The sequence below is a fragment of the Nelusetta ayraudi genome, unplaced genomic scaffold (assembly GCF_046127955.1).
Source record: "Nelusetta ayraudi isolate G7.1 ecotype Tasmania unplaced genomic scaffold, CSIRO-AGI_Nayr_v1 ptg000048l, whole genome shotgun sequence".
In the NCBI taxonomy this organism is placed as follows: Eukaryota; Metazoa; Chordata; class Actinopteri; order Tetraodontiformes; family Monacanthidae; genus Nelusetta; species Nelusetta ayraudi.
The window spans coordinates 4,097,501-4,114,158 of record NW_027466098.1 but is presented as its reverse complement, the minus strand read 5'-3'; the positions used below and the strand labels follow the sequence as shown (position 1 = coordinate 4,114,158).

The following is a 16,658-nucleotide window of genomic DNA, read 5'->3' as shown; positions in this document are numbered from 1 at the left end:
TTATTATTATTATTATTAGTAGTAGTAGTAGTAGTAGTAGTAGTATCATCATTCTTATTATTAGTATTATTATTAGTTACTGTAGGAGTGAGGAATGTTTTGGGGGGATAAATCATGAAGCTCTTGTATTATGTTGTTGAAGGGCAGCGTTGTTTGGGTTTTTGGGATCTGCCATTCAGTCCAGTATTCTTATTCAAATTGCAACGAAAGTAAATCATCTACAGACCAAATTCACTGTAAGCTGACGATCGGCTGGAGTTATTTTTCTGCCAAGTTCAACGTTCAAAGACAGGTGATGCAAACTGGACTTTTGGGCATACGCCTCAGAAAACTGTCAATGTCAACACGCAAACAATCTCATCCCAGTTTTAAAACATAGAGAGTCGTCCCACTAAGAAAGTGAGTTTTAAATTCAGCTGCATGAAAATAGTTGTCAAAGATGGTATCAGTGTGTTAGTTTCGGACGTTTCATGGACATCTTTTGAACAACAACTGGCAGCATTTCATGGAGTTCTGAGAATAGATAAAAAAAAAATATAACCTTCTTTCAGCTCTTCATGTCTCTGAGGAGCCTGATGTTACAGGTGCTGACGTAACCATCATGAAAATCAGAACAGCAAGACATATTTACAAAAGAAACAAAATAGAAGAAGTAAAAAGTATTTTAAAATTCCATATAAACGTTGATCACTTGATATATTTTTTTTTTTTACATCAGGAAATTAAAAACAGACAAATCTTTCAGAAAGATTCATTTAATGTTTGTTTTTTGCTTGTTTTGTTTTTTTACAAGTGATATAAAAACACTTTATTCACAAAGGGACAAAGAGTTAATTTCACAGACTGAAAATAAATTCTTCCAGAGCTTATAATTCTGCAGCTTTCTATGAACCTTTATAAAACATGATGTCCACAGCACACACACTTTTTGAAATGTTCCCGTTCCAGCGCCCTCTGTCCATACAGGCTACATCAGGATTTCACTACATCTTTACGCAATGCTAGTTTCACTTCTACAAATACAAATGAAATGAATCCATCAATCCATCCATCACTTACCCATGAGGGTAAGGGTAGACAGAAACCACACAAGCCACTGACTCTGTGGTTTCATTTTGTCCAGCATCAGTTTCAGCTGTAAATTGTGACATGGTGCGGTCATTTTGTTTTGTTTGTTTGTTTTATGTGTCGTGAAAACAAGGCTTGTTTAAAGTCTGATACTGACGAAATGTCTTGGAGCAAGAGGCTGAAACCTGGTTAATGTTCAGTTAAAGTACCTTTCAATGAAAAAAAAAAAAAAAATCCTCAACGATCTGGAGTTGCTTTTGTTCTTTTCAGAGAAGGAAGTGCCATCCAGAACTAGTGGAGAGGAAGGATCTTCTTCAGTAGGTTGAGGAGCTCTTATTTGAGTTTTGCATATGGCCCAAATATGGTAACATACACATTTCAGTCAAGTGCAATTTGTATATTTTGCACCTGGACACAAAGCCATTATTACGACCTAATTCTGAATTTAAATTTGCACAAGGTGCTCACACAACAAACTGCCTGTTGGAGCTTTTCTTTGCAATTAATATAATAATTACTATTCAAATCATGTATGTAGGTTATCATTTCACTAGTATGCAATTTATAATGTTTTTGTCACCCAATATGAAAGAATTCACAAGGATAAAGAAAATGTAGTTCCATACTTAAGATGGTAAAGATCCACAAAGAAAAATGTTTTTTTTGTTTGTATGTTTTTTTAAATGAAAAAAGTACTCCACTAACTATAAGAATGCCATGAAATGTCTCAACACAGTCTACGTGTTTCATTCCTGGATTCCTGGATTTTGAATACAACATTTTATTACAAAGTCATGAGTAGCATCTATGGAAGAGTGTATTCACACTCTTTATATGGAGATTTATAATAATGCCCGGAGATAGGTGAGAGCTGTACATGGATGCTTGCAGGACAAAACAAATACAAAAAAACATAGCAAAACAACAGGGTACAACCTTTATAATGCAAAGGACTCGTTGGTAGGAGGTAGTCGTTACAGTAATATCTGGCAGCGAGCTTTTGATCCGTTGCTACAAAGTGTTGTCACACGAGATTTCCTTCTTTTTGTGTTTTTCCGCATCTGTTGCTGACGCAACACCTTGGCAAAGGGAGCAGGGTGGCTCTCCAGTAGACGGAACTACTCGAACATGGACCAACAGAAGATCTCTTTTTGGAGATACAAACCCCAATTCCAATGAAGTTGGAACGTTGTGTAAAATGTAAACAAAAAACAATGATTTGCAAATCCCCTTCAACCTACATTCCATTGAATACACTACAAAGACAAAATATTTAATGTTCAAACTGATAAACTTCATTTTTATTTTTTTTGTTGCAAATATTCACTCATTTTGAATTTGATTCCGGCAATACGTTCCAATTAAGCTGGGACAGTATGTATGTTTACCACTGTGTTACATCACCTTTCCTTCTAACAACACTAAAGTGTTTGGGAACTGAGGACACCAATGGTTGAAGCTTTGTAGGTGGAATTTCTTTCCCATTCTTGCTTGATGTACGACTTCTGTCCTTCCACAGTCCGGGGTCTCCGCTGTCATATTTTGCGCTTCATAATGCGCCACGCATTTCCAATGGACTGCAGGTCTGGACTGCAGGCAGACCAGTCTAGTACCCTTACTCTTTTACTACGAAGCCACGCTGTTGTAACGCGTACAGAATGCGTCTTGCTGAAATAAGCAGGGACATCCCTGAATGTCATGTCATGGGCACTAACACACACCATCACAGATACCGGTTTTCGAACTTTGCACTGGGAAAAATCCGGATTGTCTTTTTCTGTGTGGACTCATCAGGAGCGACGAACTGTGTTAACTGACAATGGTTTTTGTAAGTGTTCCTGAGCCCATGCGAGAATATCCTTTTACACAATGATGTCGGTTTTTAATGCAGTGCCGCCTGAGGGATCGAAGGTCACAGACATTCAATGTTGGTTTTCGGCCCTGCCGCTTACATGTAGAAAGTTCTCCAGATTCTGTGAATCTTTTGATCATATTATGGACTGTTGATGATGAAATCCCTAAATTCCCTGCAATTGAATGTTGAGAGACATTGTTCTTAAACTGTTTCTTATGCAGTGGTTCACAAAGTCATGATCCTCGCCCCATCTTTGCTTTGTGAACAGCTGGCTCAGCATCCTTTTGAGGATGCTCTTTTTAAACCCAATCATGACACTCAGCTGTTTCCAACTGACCCGTTCACCTGTGGAATGTTCCAAACAGATGTTCTTTGAGCATTCATCAACTTTCTCAGTCTTTTGTTGCCCCTGTCTCAGCTTTTTTGAAATGTGTTGCAGGCACCCATTTCAAAATGAGCAAATATTTGCACAAAAACAATAAAGTTGATCAGTTTGAACAATGAATGCCTTGTCTTTGTAGTGTAATCAATTGAATATAGGTTGAAGAGAATTTGCAAATCATTGTCTTCTGTTCTATTTACATTTTACACAACGTTCCAACTTCCGTGGAACTGGGGTTTGTACAAGAAGTGTGAACGATACCTTGGACTGAAAATAATCTGCTCCATAACAAAATATAAATTATGTCCTCAGACTGCATTTAAACCTGGCTCAATTTTTCTACGTTTTCAATATCGCTCACAGCCTGTCAGTCTTCTTTAATGTGTAGATCAACTAGGAATAATCTACTTTATACAGTATGTATGGCACGATAAAATGGTTCAAGAAAGAGAGAGGAGACCCTCCTTGTGCATCTGGCCATCAACCACCCTCACCTGTAAATGCAGCCTACTGGGATGGATTGTTGGGCTACTGTTTGGTCCTTGTCCATCAAAAAGATTAGAATCAATGAAAATAATCATTGTGAAAAACATGAGAAATGTCTTCTGACGACATTAGCCTCACAACAAGATGTCTGTTTGTTAACACAGCTGGGTGTTCCTTAGAGCTTTATCACAGCACCATCACTGGACTTCCTTGGTAAAGCTGATTGAATCAGAGGGGGCTATAAAGGAGATCATTTCGTCACAAGGTGCCCAAAGGCTGTTGCTGCACTCAGCAAGCCAGCAGCCAATGAGCGAACAGAGGATACAGAACAGATGTAACGAGACCATCTGTGTTTTGTGGATAATTTCAAGCAATATATTAAGTCCATATAATATGGCAAGCGGAAAAAAAATGGCTCTAAACATTTCCGTTGAAATGTCTTTTTTTTTTTTAATGCAAATTACAGTTAAGCCATTTAAGCCACCATTATATCCTGCCAGCGTAATGTAATTTAATATGATGTAATGTCATGTTGTCGCTTGCTGCTATTTGTTGTTCAGCGACATTTGCCATTTACCAGCATTGACTTTCTACTGCAGATGTGGTAATGTCACTCATTCAGTACATCACAAAATCTACTTTTCCTGAAGTCCAGTAAGCTGAACGTCTTCTCCAGCTGCCTTCAGGTTTGCTTTTGTATTGTGGACACAGATGCCACTACACTTTAAACCCCAAAATAAGAGAAGTGGTCACTGCCCCAATTTTCGAGAAAGCAACTCAACTTGTTTTCAGCTTTGTCCTAAAGGGTTTGTCCTACAGGTTCCAAGAGATACATATCAGTCTGATATATATATATATAAAAAAAAAAGAACAGTCTTATGAGTTCATCATAAAAAAAAAAAGAGTAGTTTTGGTTTTTTAAAAAAATGTTCTACAAGGTTTAGTGTATATAAAGGAGCGTGTGTGCACACTTAAGATATGAAATGTCCAGCCTGAGGGACCCCAATCAAAAAAAGAGACAGTCAGCTCCTTGGAGAGGACTAGAAAAGTAAGAAAAGTTTCATTGCTGCACTGCTCTAGTGTTTGTCTCGGTGGGTTAAAGAATAGAAACGTTGGTCAGGAATAAATGCATCTTTTTTGTTTTTCAGTTACATTTCAAGTTAATTATAAACAAAATGTTACCATACAGAGAGAGAATGAGCGTCACAGGCTGCTTGGTCCGGCGGCACTCGGAACAATCCGGTTTCCCTCTCTGTTGAGGTTGTGGAGGAGGGGAGAGGGTCTCAACTCAGGGCCCGAGTTCTTACATACGTGAACAATGTTGATTGTAGGCAGGGGAGACGATGGGGACAGGAAGGGTTACAGATGCCCGCCCTTGGTGTCACGCTGCCGTCGCCACTCCGATATGCTGCCTCAAGGGAGGATCTGCAATGTGGAAAGGAAAAGAAAAAAGTTTTTTGTAGGTGGACACTATAGCACAGTGTTTCTCCACTAGTGGTCGCAGAGCTGCTTTGATTTGGTTGCGGCTCTGTGGGTATCCCCCACACCCTTTTTATTCTTTAAAAAATTTAAATATACATATTTTTAGAGAAAATCTTGGGCATTTATTTTGCAGTACACACAATTCAATTCAATAATTCCAGTAATTTATGTACTAGACATGATAGAAAGTTAGGTAGCATTTTTAATTTTGTGTAATACTGTATGTTTGGGTCACAACTTCATTATAATGAAAAAACTCCACCAGTTGAGAACCACTGCTATAGCGTACAGAATGCACAAACGAGTAGGAGGTAGGAAACAAAAGGGGTTAAGGGTTTCTGTTATTTTACAAAGCTTATTATTCGGTCTGTAACAGTACGAAGTACCTGAATGTCTTACAGGATCAGGACATCAGGATGTTTCAGGCATCCTGAATTCTTTCATTTAAAAACTCACTCTGGTGTAAACTGCAGTTATAGTTTCCCAGAGTGCATATTAGCTGACATGGCTGTTTTGCATTTTACCAAGGGCTGCGAATCAAAGTAAAAATCAAAATGACAATTTAAATACCCTGGTTTTGATACTGGTTTGGCTCCAACAGATGATGATATTTTTTTTTTTGATATTCGGGGGATTTCGGTCAGTGTTACAAATGTATCAAAGTTCAGTACCCAGCAATTCAGAAGTATTTGGTTTGAACTTCCGTTATAGTGACCCAGAGTGTATATTAGCTGCCATTCCTCTTTTTTTTTCTTCTGATCTTCATTTTTATTGAACACAAGTTGTCAAGGAATCTGGATGTGTTCACAACACTGAACGGCTCTTACCATGATATGGGCTCACTGCCTTGTTCATTCTCTCCCAGAGTGGTTGCTCGTCTCGGCTGCCCATCCTCCTCTGGGCAAGGTCAGAAAAATAATGGTTTAGTGAATTAATAAAAAAATTAAAAAAAATGTTTTCAACTGTCAGTAATCATTTGGATGTGGAAGTCATTTCTTCCTGGTGCTCATAGGCCTCTGCTGGGAGCAACTGTGCAGAACAGTAAATATAGCACATCTGCATGCAGTTGAACAGCAGCAGCAGCGTAGTGTGTGAGTATGCGTTAAAGGATGAATGAGAGGCCTTTGCAAAGCGTTGGGGGTCCAAAAAAGAACTCTACAGTGGTGGGTAAAAGTATCTGGACACCTCATGCAGTTGGTATGTACCGTATTGATCTCAAATCTCCAGGTGCAGTTTATTTTAGTGCAGTCACCAACACTGACCCAGATGCTGCACGTGCACTGTTCCTCACAACCGGATGTTTCAACAAGACAACGTCCATTTGCAACACTTGTTTTGTTTTAGTAACAACAAGCAACAAAATAATTTCCATTAGTTTTTTTTTCTGTGCCTCTGATGCAGCCAAACATTTTGAAACACACACACAAAGAAAATCTCTGGCAAGTTTTTAATGACAATAATCGTGAGTGAGTCAAATTATAAGGGTGTCCGGAAACTTTTATCCACTACTGTGTAAGAGCGTTCCATTGACCATTCAATTTTAAATCACTATTTCAGTAAAAGGGATTTTAATTGTTTTGGCTGTCTGAGAGCAACACATACAATACATACAGAAAAAAAAGGAAGGAGGAAAAAGAAAGAAAGAGTATTGTAATTATCGTATTTCCCTTGGGTCAAAATCTTTGCAAGAAGAACAAACACGACCCTTTTTCTAAATATTCTTCACAGCAGCTGGCTTGATGAAAACCGGCGCAAGACCAATACCGGAAAAAAAATAAAAAAATAAAAGGTTGTATCTACTAATGAATTAAATTGAGGGTTTCCCATTAAAATCTCAAAGTGCCCCCAGCTGCCACATGAGCAGAAATAAACGCACTAATGAGCACAAGCTCATTCAATGCCTGCATTGACTTTAATCAGCATTATGTCGTAAGCTCTTTGTTTATACTGAAGCACAAAAAGATATTTAGCCAAGTTAAAAAAGAAAGAAAGAAAGAAAGAAAACACAAAGTGCATGGTAGATCTAATATCTCAGAGTTGCAACTCTACTTTTCTCTGACACTTGGACATTTATCATGACAAGAGGCTCATGTGCACGTCTTACCGCAGGGGTTTCCTTCCACGTCATCCAGCAGGTTGGCTGTAGAGTTGGCCGTGCCCAGTCTGTTGAAGGCGCTTGGTTAAGAGCAGCATAACAGACACTCAAACCTGAGGTAATTCTGACTGAAAAGAAAAGTAATTTTACTTAATTAAAAAATAACAGCAGCGGTGCCATGTCTTCCAAAGATATTTGCAGGTGAAAAAATAAACAAACAAATAAATAAATAATGAATAAATGCAGGAATCGATACATATGTATATACATAGTTGATTTTCCTTCCTTTCTTTCTCTGTAGTTTATTTTATTTCTTTTTACTTCACATTTTTTCTTTTCTATTGCACGACATGTTGTTGCAATTATGTAAATTTCCCCACGGTAGGAAAAATAAAAGCATTGTAATTGTAATTGTAATTCTAAATTGATGTGTCCTTCAAAAAGCAGGTCTGAATAACCCTGTCATTCAGCATACAACTGTTGCGACAAAATCAGATTTGCCTGATACCCGCATTGTAACAGAAAGTGACACTGGCAAGCTTTTCAAATTGGCAAAAAGGATACGAATGATGCTTCAGAAGCACCTTTCTTTTCGACTTTCTTCTTTTTGTCTTTTCTGAGAACGTCCTGGCTATTTCAAACAGCTTCTTTCTCGTCGCTGCAAGGGAGGGAAGGTGGAGAGCCAATGTTTAAAAAAACAAAACAAGAAAAAAACAACTTCCGCTCTTTGAGCCCTATGAACCTTGGCATTGTGATTTGGAATATGCCAGTGCCATCAGGGAAGAACCTGGTCATTCAGAAAGTTCACATACTTCATGTTGACTTCATGTGTCTCTTTCTAAAATAATTAATGAACAGCTCACATCAAGTCTTCAGCGTCCACCTATCCATCCATCCATCCATCCATCCATCCATCCATCCATCCATCCATTCATTCATTTTCAAAACCCGCTTCTTCCTGAACTTAGGGTTGCGGCGTCTGCTGGAGAACGAAAGGCAAAGTAGGCAGTTCATCGCAGGGCCACATAGAAAGACAAATAACGATTCACATTCACACTTCCACCGACAGTCAATTCAGAGTTCCCAATTGGCCTCATATGCATGTTTTTGGACTGTGGGAGGAAGCCTTGAAACCCAGAGAGAACATGAAAACTCCACAAAGAAAGGCCCCAAGCCCAGAATCAAACCCGCAACCTTCTTGCTGTGAGCGCTAACCACTGCGCCACTGGCGGTTTGCTGCTGTCTGCTAATGACTGCGATTGCATTGAAGGCAGTAGTGGAACCAGCTTTTTAAACTTATGGTGGCCATGGGATGTATATCTATATCTATATATATACATATACATATATACGTATACATATATATATATATATACATATAAATATATATATATACATATACATATATACATATACATATACATATACATATATATACATATACATATATAAATACATATATATATACATATATAAATACATATATATATATACATATATATATATATAAATACATATACATATACATATATATATACATATACATATATATATATACATATATATATATATATATATATATACGTATACATATATATATATGTACATATACATATATACATATACATATACATATATATATATACTGGATGCAGAAGCGCCGCGAAGCGGAGACCGCTTCCTTTCGGCGCCCATGTTAACCAATGGTGTCATTCACAATGGACACGAAGCGGTGCGCGCCTCCGTTTGCGGCTCACACCATGCAAGGATCGTTTCGGCATCTGCTCTGTGCGCGAGCCGTGAGCGATCTGCGTCAAGTGGACAGGAAGTCACTCAAAGAAAATAAAAGCAATTTTTAAAATAAAATACCACAAATGACACAAATTTGATCATATTTTTGTACGTTATATTTGTCAGTATCTTGTTTCAGAGTGCGAGAGAGATGGAACAGACAGACAGACAGACAGACAGACAGACACACACACACACACACACACACACACACACACACACACACACACACACACACAAGAAAGTAACGGCTCCGGGGCAGGGCTGGGGTTTTGGGTGTCTAAACACACAAACAAACAGGGAAAGAGCGAGAGGGAGGCAGAGATAAGTTGTTGTCAAGTCAGGATGGACGATGTGGAATTGATCTTGGAAGTGGAGAAGTACAGGGAGTTGTCTGAATGGGAGTAGACAGCAGCTGAGCAGAAGCGCTTGTCGGCCGTCAAGGAGGCCTGCGGCTCGCGTGCAAAAAATCGCCTCGATTAACTGCGGACTTCATTGTCAACTCACATGACACAGAACACTGTCAACGTTCATGCTATCTCACTTATCCGCATTCTTTTTTTTTTTTGTTACAGAACAAATTCTCATTGTATTTCAACACGAGCGACCACAGTACTTCACTGTCGTCTCAAAACAAAATCCATACATACATCCTACATGTGTAGCCACAGCTGTCCCAGGGCAGACTGACGGAAGCGTGGCAGCCAATCTGGGCCCCTCTGACCTCGACCCAACATCCACTCACATTCATACGAGGCAATGCGGGTTAAGTGTCTTACCCAAGGACACAAGGAAACGACAGACTGGGATGGAGCGGGATTTGAATGGCCAACCTTTCTGTAATTGGACAACCCGCTCTACCTCCTGAGCCACAGTCTCCCAATGAACAAAAATATTGCATACATATACATATATACATATATACACATACGTACATATATAAATATACATATATATATACACACACACATATACATATATACATATAATATATACATATATATATACACATATACATATATACATATAATATATACATATATATACACACATATACACATATATATATATATACACACACACACATATATATATATATACACACACACACATATATATATATACACACACACATATATATATACACACACACATATATATACATATATATATATATATATATACATATATATACACACATATATATACACACACACACATATATATATATATATATATATATATATATACATATATATATACACATATATATACACATATATATATATACACACATATATATACATATATATATATATACATATACATACATATACATATATATATATACATACACATATATATACATATATAGAAGTCCACCTAGTGGCCTGCAAGACCTTTCAGGAGGTGTTGTGAAAGTCATTAACACTGTAACTTACACTTGCCCATGTGCTTCAGCTTGTCTCTGAACAGGGCGTCGTCTGAGATGGCCTCCATGGAAGCGGCCGAGCATTGCTCCCCTGCACACAGACACGGCTTTGCTGGGCATTTTTTCATGCATCCGTTCACAGTGTTGAGGTCAAAACAGGTCACACACACACACACACACACACACACACACACACACACACACACACACACACACACACACACACACACACACACACACACACACACACACACACACACGCTTCAAAGAGAATTCAAGAGAGAGCAAACAGGTCGGCGGAGGAAGCTGCATGAGTGATATCTACCTGTGCAACCCTCCATGCTAGATGAATGATTGGACTTTGAGTTCTTCGATTCATACTTCAGGCGATCTAAAAACAAAAGCAGAGCAGATGTTGTGACCACCGATGACAGGAACCGGGATGCCATGAGCTCTGGTGGTGGGATGGCAAAGAAGATCAGACTCCTGGACGGAGCAGTGCAACGGGGGGAGTGGCCTTGTCAGACAAAATGATACAGAAATCTACTACTTAGCATGATAACAGAACATTTTTCGTGAACTCAGTAAATAAATAAGTAGTAAAAAAAAATATATTTTTTTTATATTTTGATGGTACATCCTTTACAAATGACAGAAAAACCTGACACGTCATATACAGAGTCAGCCAAAAATAATATATAGACACATCAGGGAAAGAAAAACTTGCATAAATGTGTCATTTGTATAAGTACTACTATACATATAGATACCTCTTCGAAGTTTGATCAAATTTTGATAACACTGTAAAACCAACTACACTGGTGGCTCTTAAACAACAAAATGAAAATGTAATCCCATTGGACACACAGTACAGTAGTTCATTAGTAGTTTACAGTAGTTTGGCCTTTGGCACATAAATATCTGGATGCCAATGGCCACCACTCTGAGCGCCTCTTGTTTTTGTAGAGACCAAAGGTCAGCTGTATTAATCTCATGATGTCTGAATACATTTGGAATTTAATATTTATGCAAGTTGTTCTTTTCCTGATGTGTGTACACATTATTTGGCTTTGTATGTTACATACCTGTGTTGGGGTGACTTTCATTCAGACTATTTTCTAAACAGTGGTAATGTCAAGGCCACATGGAGTGTAGGGACATCAGTGCACTTGACTAAAAAATTTAATGATGAAACATAATGCAATCAAGACATTTTAGGCCGTAAAACAACAGCCATCATCAGGATGTACCGCCGGGGCCCCTTGTGCGAAAATTCAGTTGTGACGTAAAATGCCTTCCTATTTCAAAAGCATAAAGCTCTCTCCTACTGGAATAGGTACACATTTAAAAAGATGCTGATAATTTCATTTGAAAAATATGATGCAACATCCTTTTTCAAAAGTATATCAAAAACCTTTCATAAGGTTGTTGCAGATCACTATTTAATGTTTCTGCTACAAAACAAAACAAAGCATTGGAACAGGCACCTTGTTGGGGAGCCAAACAAGGAATGAAGACACATGGAATTATTTTTGTTGAATTAAAAAAAAGAAAAAAGAAATGTATGTCAACAAACCAATAACAGCAATTTTCCACCCAGGAAGACCAACACGGAAACACAATGATGAAACAATTTGCTGTTAATATTGCTGGATGGTTTGCTGTCATACAACGAAGATTCTTTAAGAAGAGAAAAGGAACTCGTACACAGGAGGTTTTCCTGGGTCATGAAGAAACATGGTGATAACAACTAATTTAAAGGTGGAATGTGGAGTTTCATAAGGACTCAAGGAAAAATTGCATTCAGTGTTTTAAAAAACACATTGCATTTTCAGCCTCCTGCTCTAGCAAAGTTGCAATGACTTCAGGTCAACTCAATGGCAAATTAAAGAAAACTGAACATGAACCAAAACAGACAGAAAGTAATTCAGTGAATTCAATTTTAAGCATCTCAGGGGAAGTTTAAGTGTATAACAAAAAAAGTAAAGGCCCTGCTGTGTCTGCGACATTCAGGAAGGATAAGCTCATTTTTAATACCTCTCTCTAAGGCAATGAGGAACTCGCGGTTGCGCTGCAACTCTCTCATGAACTCCTCATTCTGCAGGAAGAGGGCGATGCGCTCGTCCTCCAGATACTGCTTCAGCTTCTTGTCCTGCTCCGTTGCCCCTGCTGGCGCAGCGGAGCCTCTGGGGGTCCCGGCAGCTCGGGGCCGAGAGCCGGACTGCACTGTCCACTGGCTCATTGAAGACACAGAGGAAGAGGAGGAGGACGAAGGCTGGGAAAGACTGCTCTGAGAATTCTAGGAAGGATAAACACAAGGGATATTAGCGCTTTCAGGGGTGGGGGGAAAAAAGTTTTTGGACACCTTGTGCATTGGTAATGTACTGTAGTGCATTTAGAATTCATCTTAAAGCTCCATGTGTGTAATATTTGAAGATTTTGAGAGAAAACAGCGACATCAAGTGGTCACATTGTTAGATTACAGCACTCAACTGTGGTGGCCGACGCACCCAAACCTCGTCCAAGTTTTTCTTTGTTGGTTTTATTGAGGACGTGAGCAGTCACCCAAATTACGAAACTGCATTTCAAAAAGAAAACCCTGAGACAGTGATTCACTGTGCAAATATTTTTAGTGCTGCCAAACAAATTAGGCTGCGTTTCATCCTCCTTATGACTTGGAATCTCAGCAGAGGCACAGCAGAAAAGGATTGATCATGATTTAACACCTTCTTTTTCCCAAAGTTTACAGTTGAGGAACAATTTCCTTTCGAGAAAAAAAGTCCCTCAAAACAAAACAAGGTGCTTCAGCAAATCCTTTTTTCTTCACCTTTATACTGTCTAGCTGCTGAGGCAGGATGCGGAGAAAGTTATCAGGCAGGTTTCCAAGTAAGGGAGGGTTCCAGTTCTTGTAGCTCCTGGCCTGCTGGTGCTCTGGAGGTGGCTCGGCTTCAAATCTGTTACACATGGATGAGGCAAATTAGGACAATGAACTGCTTCATTTGGGTGGTTTCCAACCTAGCTTAAACTAACATACTGATTAAAGTCTTAAGGGCCGTTTACACGAATACGGGATTCACTGAAACCGCACAAATATTTATGCGGTTCGGCCTTGCGTTTACACGAAGCCGGCGTTTTCACTGAAACCGCACACACCGAAACTGTACTTTCTCGAAAACACTCCTCAGGGTGTTTTTTTCTTTTTGAGCACGCCGGCTGCCCGTATTCGTGTAAACGCTGAAACCGATCTTTTTTGGAAACGCTGATGTCACAGCTCTAAACCCCTCCTCTGCCCTGCAACCTGAGCAGAAATGTCTTGCTGTCTCACGTTCTGAAAACTCTTCCTTACCTTCGAATGTTTCAGTCTTACCATGTTGGTATACAGTGAACATTTTAATTGATACCCCACAACATTTAACACGAGGCGATTAAAGTGTGATTTTTATGCCTGTCTACAACTAAACAACAAAAAAAAAGTTTTATTAATCATTGAAATTGCAGGTTTTTGTTTTTTTAAATGAGTTTAATTGATCTACTCCTACGTTCTTTATTTTCCCAAAATTCAGTTCATGCAAAAGAAAATGATGGCAGCCTGTAACATGACCGGTGTATAAAAATTGTGCAAACAATACCAATACAAAATAAATTAAATGAAATCAAAACAATAAATAAAGTGTGCATTAAACAGGGGGCAGTGCAATACAGAACAGGCTCAAATGATATAGTGCAGTTAGGCAGTATAGCCTATAACAGCTGTTCAGCATCCATAGTAATCCACAGTCAGTGCCATAATCATCCACAGTCAGTACAATAATCATCCAGTCAGTGTCATATTCATCCATAGTCAGTATAATATATATGATATCGCGCAGACCCTCGTCCTCCACGGCATTAATTGGCCTGCAAGCCGTAGCCACCAATTTAGCCACCGCTGTTGAAAGTTGGCGTGTGGTGGACGCGGCCAGCGGTCTCCGTGCCACACCATCCAACGTGGTTTGCTTTACCTTAGAAGGGGGCGGAGGGCTCTCCGCGTCAGCTGTATGCTTCGCAGACAAGTGATACGTAAGACTGCTCGTACTCCGGTGGAAACTAAATACAGCTTTACAGTAAATGCGTATCACTTTTGTCCTCTCAAGACTGAAATGACGGAAATCGCAATGACTATTGCCACCACTCGTGTTCTGTGATTTTTACACATGCAAACACACAGTCTCGTTACCTGGGCGGCGGCGTGGGAGGGGTTTCCGGGTATTTCCTGTCATAAATGTGCATGTCATAAGCTGGAGGGGAGTAGACTGGAGGCGGCTCCTCGTCAGAACTGTCAGGTTCCAGAGTTCGCTCCAGAATCTGGGGAGAAAGAGAACAGCTTTGATTTAATGGTTTTCAAACTTGTGAACAAGGTGAATTGGGCAAATATAGCTCCCTGAGTTAAGGTGTTGTTTCTATCAACCAACGTTGGCTCACTCAATCTATGCATCTTTGATCTGATTGTCTGAGTCGTCCAGGTCAGGTTAGCGTAGAAGTGTTGAAGGTCCAGTGTGTAAAATTTGGCTGAATTTAGGATTTTTATATAGGTAAAAGTTTAACATACAGCCCATAAATACATTCAGAAAAGTGTTTACTTGCACTGCAATAAAAACAATTTGGTTTTCCTACCCGTATACATATCTCTCTCTGCCTGACAGTGCATTTAGGATTTAGGATAAAAGCTAGCTTCCTCAAATAAACCAATAAAGAAGAAAGTATACGAAGCATCCCGGTTTGTGCTCACATGCCACTGTATTTCAATGGAGGGCACCGAGTCCCTAAAGTGACCCAAGTGAAAGAGCGCCAAATATTACACACTTAATCTTTAAGTTAAGGCAACTCGGCTCGTTTTCCTCAAGCTACTGCGGTCTGATTTCCATTTGCCCTTAGTCTCCACAAAGTTCCATACCCAAATGGCTTTTAGTGTTACGGATCTGCTAAGTTTATGTTGGTTTTGTGTCGGATTTCATCAATATTCTTATTGGTTAATGTGATTCAAGATCCAAACACTTTATAAGCCTTTCCATTGCATCTCCAGCTCTTACTTGCGTCAATGTGCCTTGTGAGATTGTAGTTATCTTTTGTCAAGAATAGATGAATGAAGCACATAATGTCTGAAGAGAGAAAAGGTGCTATCTTTAGAAATAAGCGTTTGAAATAAGCTGCAGTTAGATGTGAAGAATTACCAAAACTATGGCAGCATCTCAACAGCAGCAACGCTTACTTTGTAAACGCACCAAAAAAAGTGCAGCAAAGCAAAGCAGCTGCTGCCACTCTGCATACTCTGAATGGAGCATTGTCGGGAATGGCTGCAATTGGTTCCCACAGTGAGTGGTGAAGTCATGGTGTTGACATGTGTGACCAAAATGGAAAGTGACTCCGAAGCTAAGCATTTGTCGCACAAACACCCAAACTACACAAACAACTTCCTCTAATCTTTGTTCCTCCTCTGGTTTAAAAAAAAATGTGTTGCTGCCAACACAAAAACTAAACTGAACCAAACATCTCTTAGGTGAGAGGGTGGGGGGTTCAGAATTTGGGGCATAGACCCTCATTTCCAAGTTCGCCAGAGTGTTATTCATCAGTGGAGGATGTTTCAATACGTTTCATCAAGTTTCCATCAAATTTCATCCAGTTCTTCTAGTTAAGCAGAGTTTACCAGTGCTAGGCTAGCACAAGTCTCAGCAGAAATGTAATTATACATACTTTCACTGGTCGTAGCTATGTCAGCTGTGGATTGATATTACCTAGATCAGTGTTTCCCAACATTTTTTGAGCCACAGCACATATTTTACCAAAGATAAGTCACATGGCACATCACCAAATAAATATGCCAAAAACGTATTTAATGAAAGAGAATGAAACCCTAATGTTAATTTACTAACTCAGTGTGAAATCTGGCCCTGTTTGAACACAAAGCTGATATTCTTCCAAGAACTGAGGAGAGAGACACGAAGATCTCCTTCAACTGCTCTGAGTCTCTCCCCAGTAAAAGCGAATCCAAACGCAATATAACTTTCATTGTATTGTCTTGAGGTCACCT

At 39.2% G+C, this 16,658-nt stretch overlaps 1 protein-coding gene across 2 annotated transcripts in view; it reads right to left on the bottom strand.

Annotated features, from left to right (window-relative positions):
- Positions 1 to 739: 739 nt before the first annotated feature.
- The window catches only part of cuedc1b (CUE domain containing 1b), a 28,983-nt gene continuing 13,064 nt past the window's right edge, over positions 740 to 16,658 (bottom strand). Inside the window, exons 3-11 of one of the 2 annotated variants that reach the window (XM_076035827.1) lie at positions 14,808 to 14,935; positions 13,419 to 13,545; positions 12,629 to 12,890; positions 10,917 to 10,982; positions 10,602 to 10,703; positions 7,933 to 8,026; positions 7,378 to 7,436; positions 6,101 to 6,170; positions 740 to 5,216 (exon numbers count right to left, since the gene is read on the bottom strand). In XM_076035827.1, the coding sequence (XP_075891942.1) occupies position 5,216; positions 6,101 to 6,170; positions 7,378 to 7,436; positions 7,933 to 8,026; positions 10,602 to 10,703; positions 10,917 to 10,982; positions 12,629 to 12,890; positions 13,419 to 13,545; positions 14,808 to 14,935 (909 nt within the window). In that variant the 3' untranslated portion in view covers positions 740 to 5,215. The remainder of the gene's footprint in view (positions 5,217 to 6,100; positions 6,171 to 7,377; positions 7,437 to 7,932; positions 8,027 to 10,601; positions 10,704 to 10,916; positions 10,983 to 12,628; positions 12,891 to 13,418; positions 13,546 to 14,807; positions 14,936 to 16,658) is intronic. The other variant, XM_076035828.1, reaches the window with a different exon arrangement.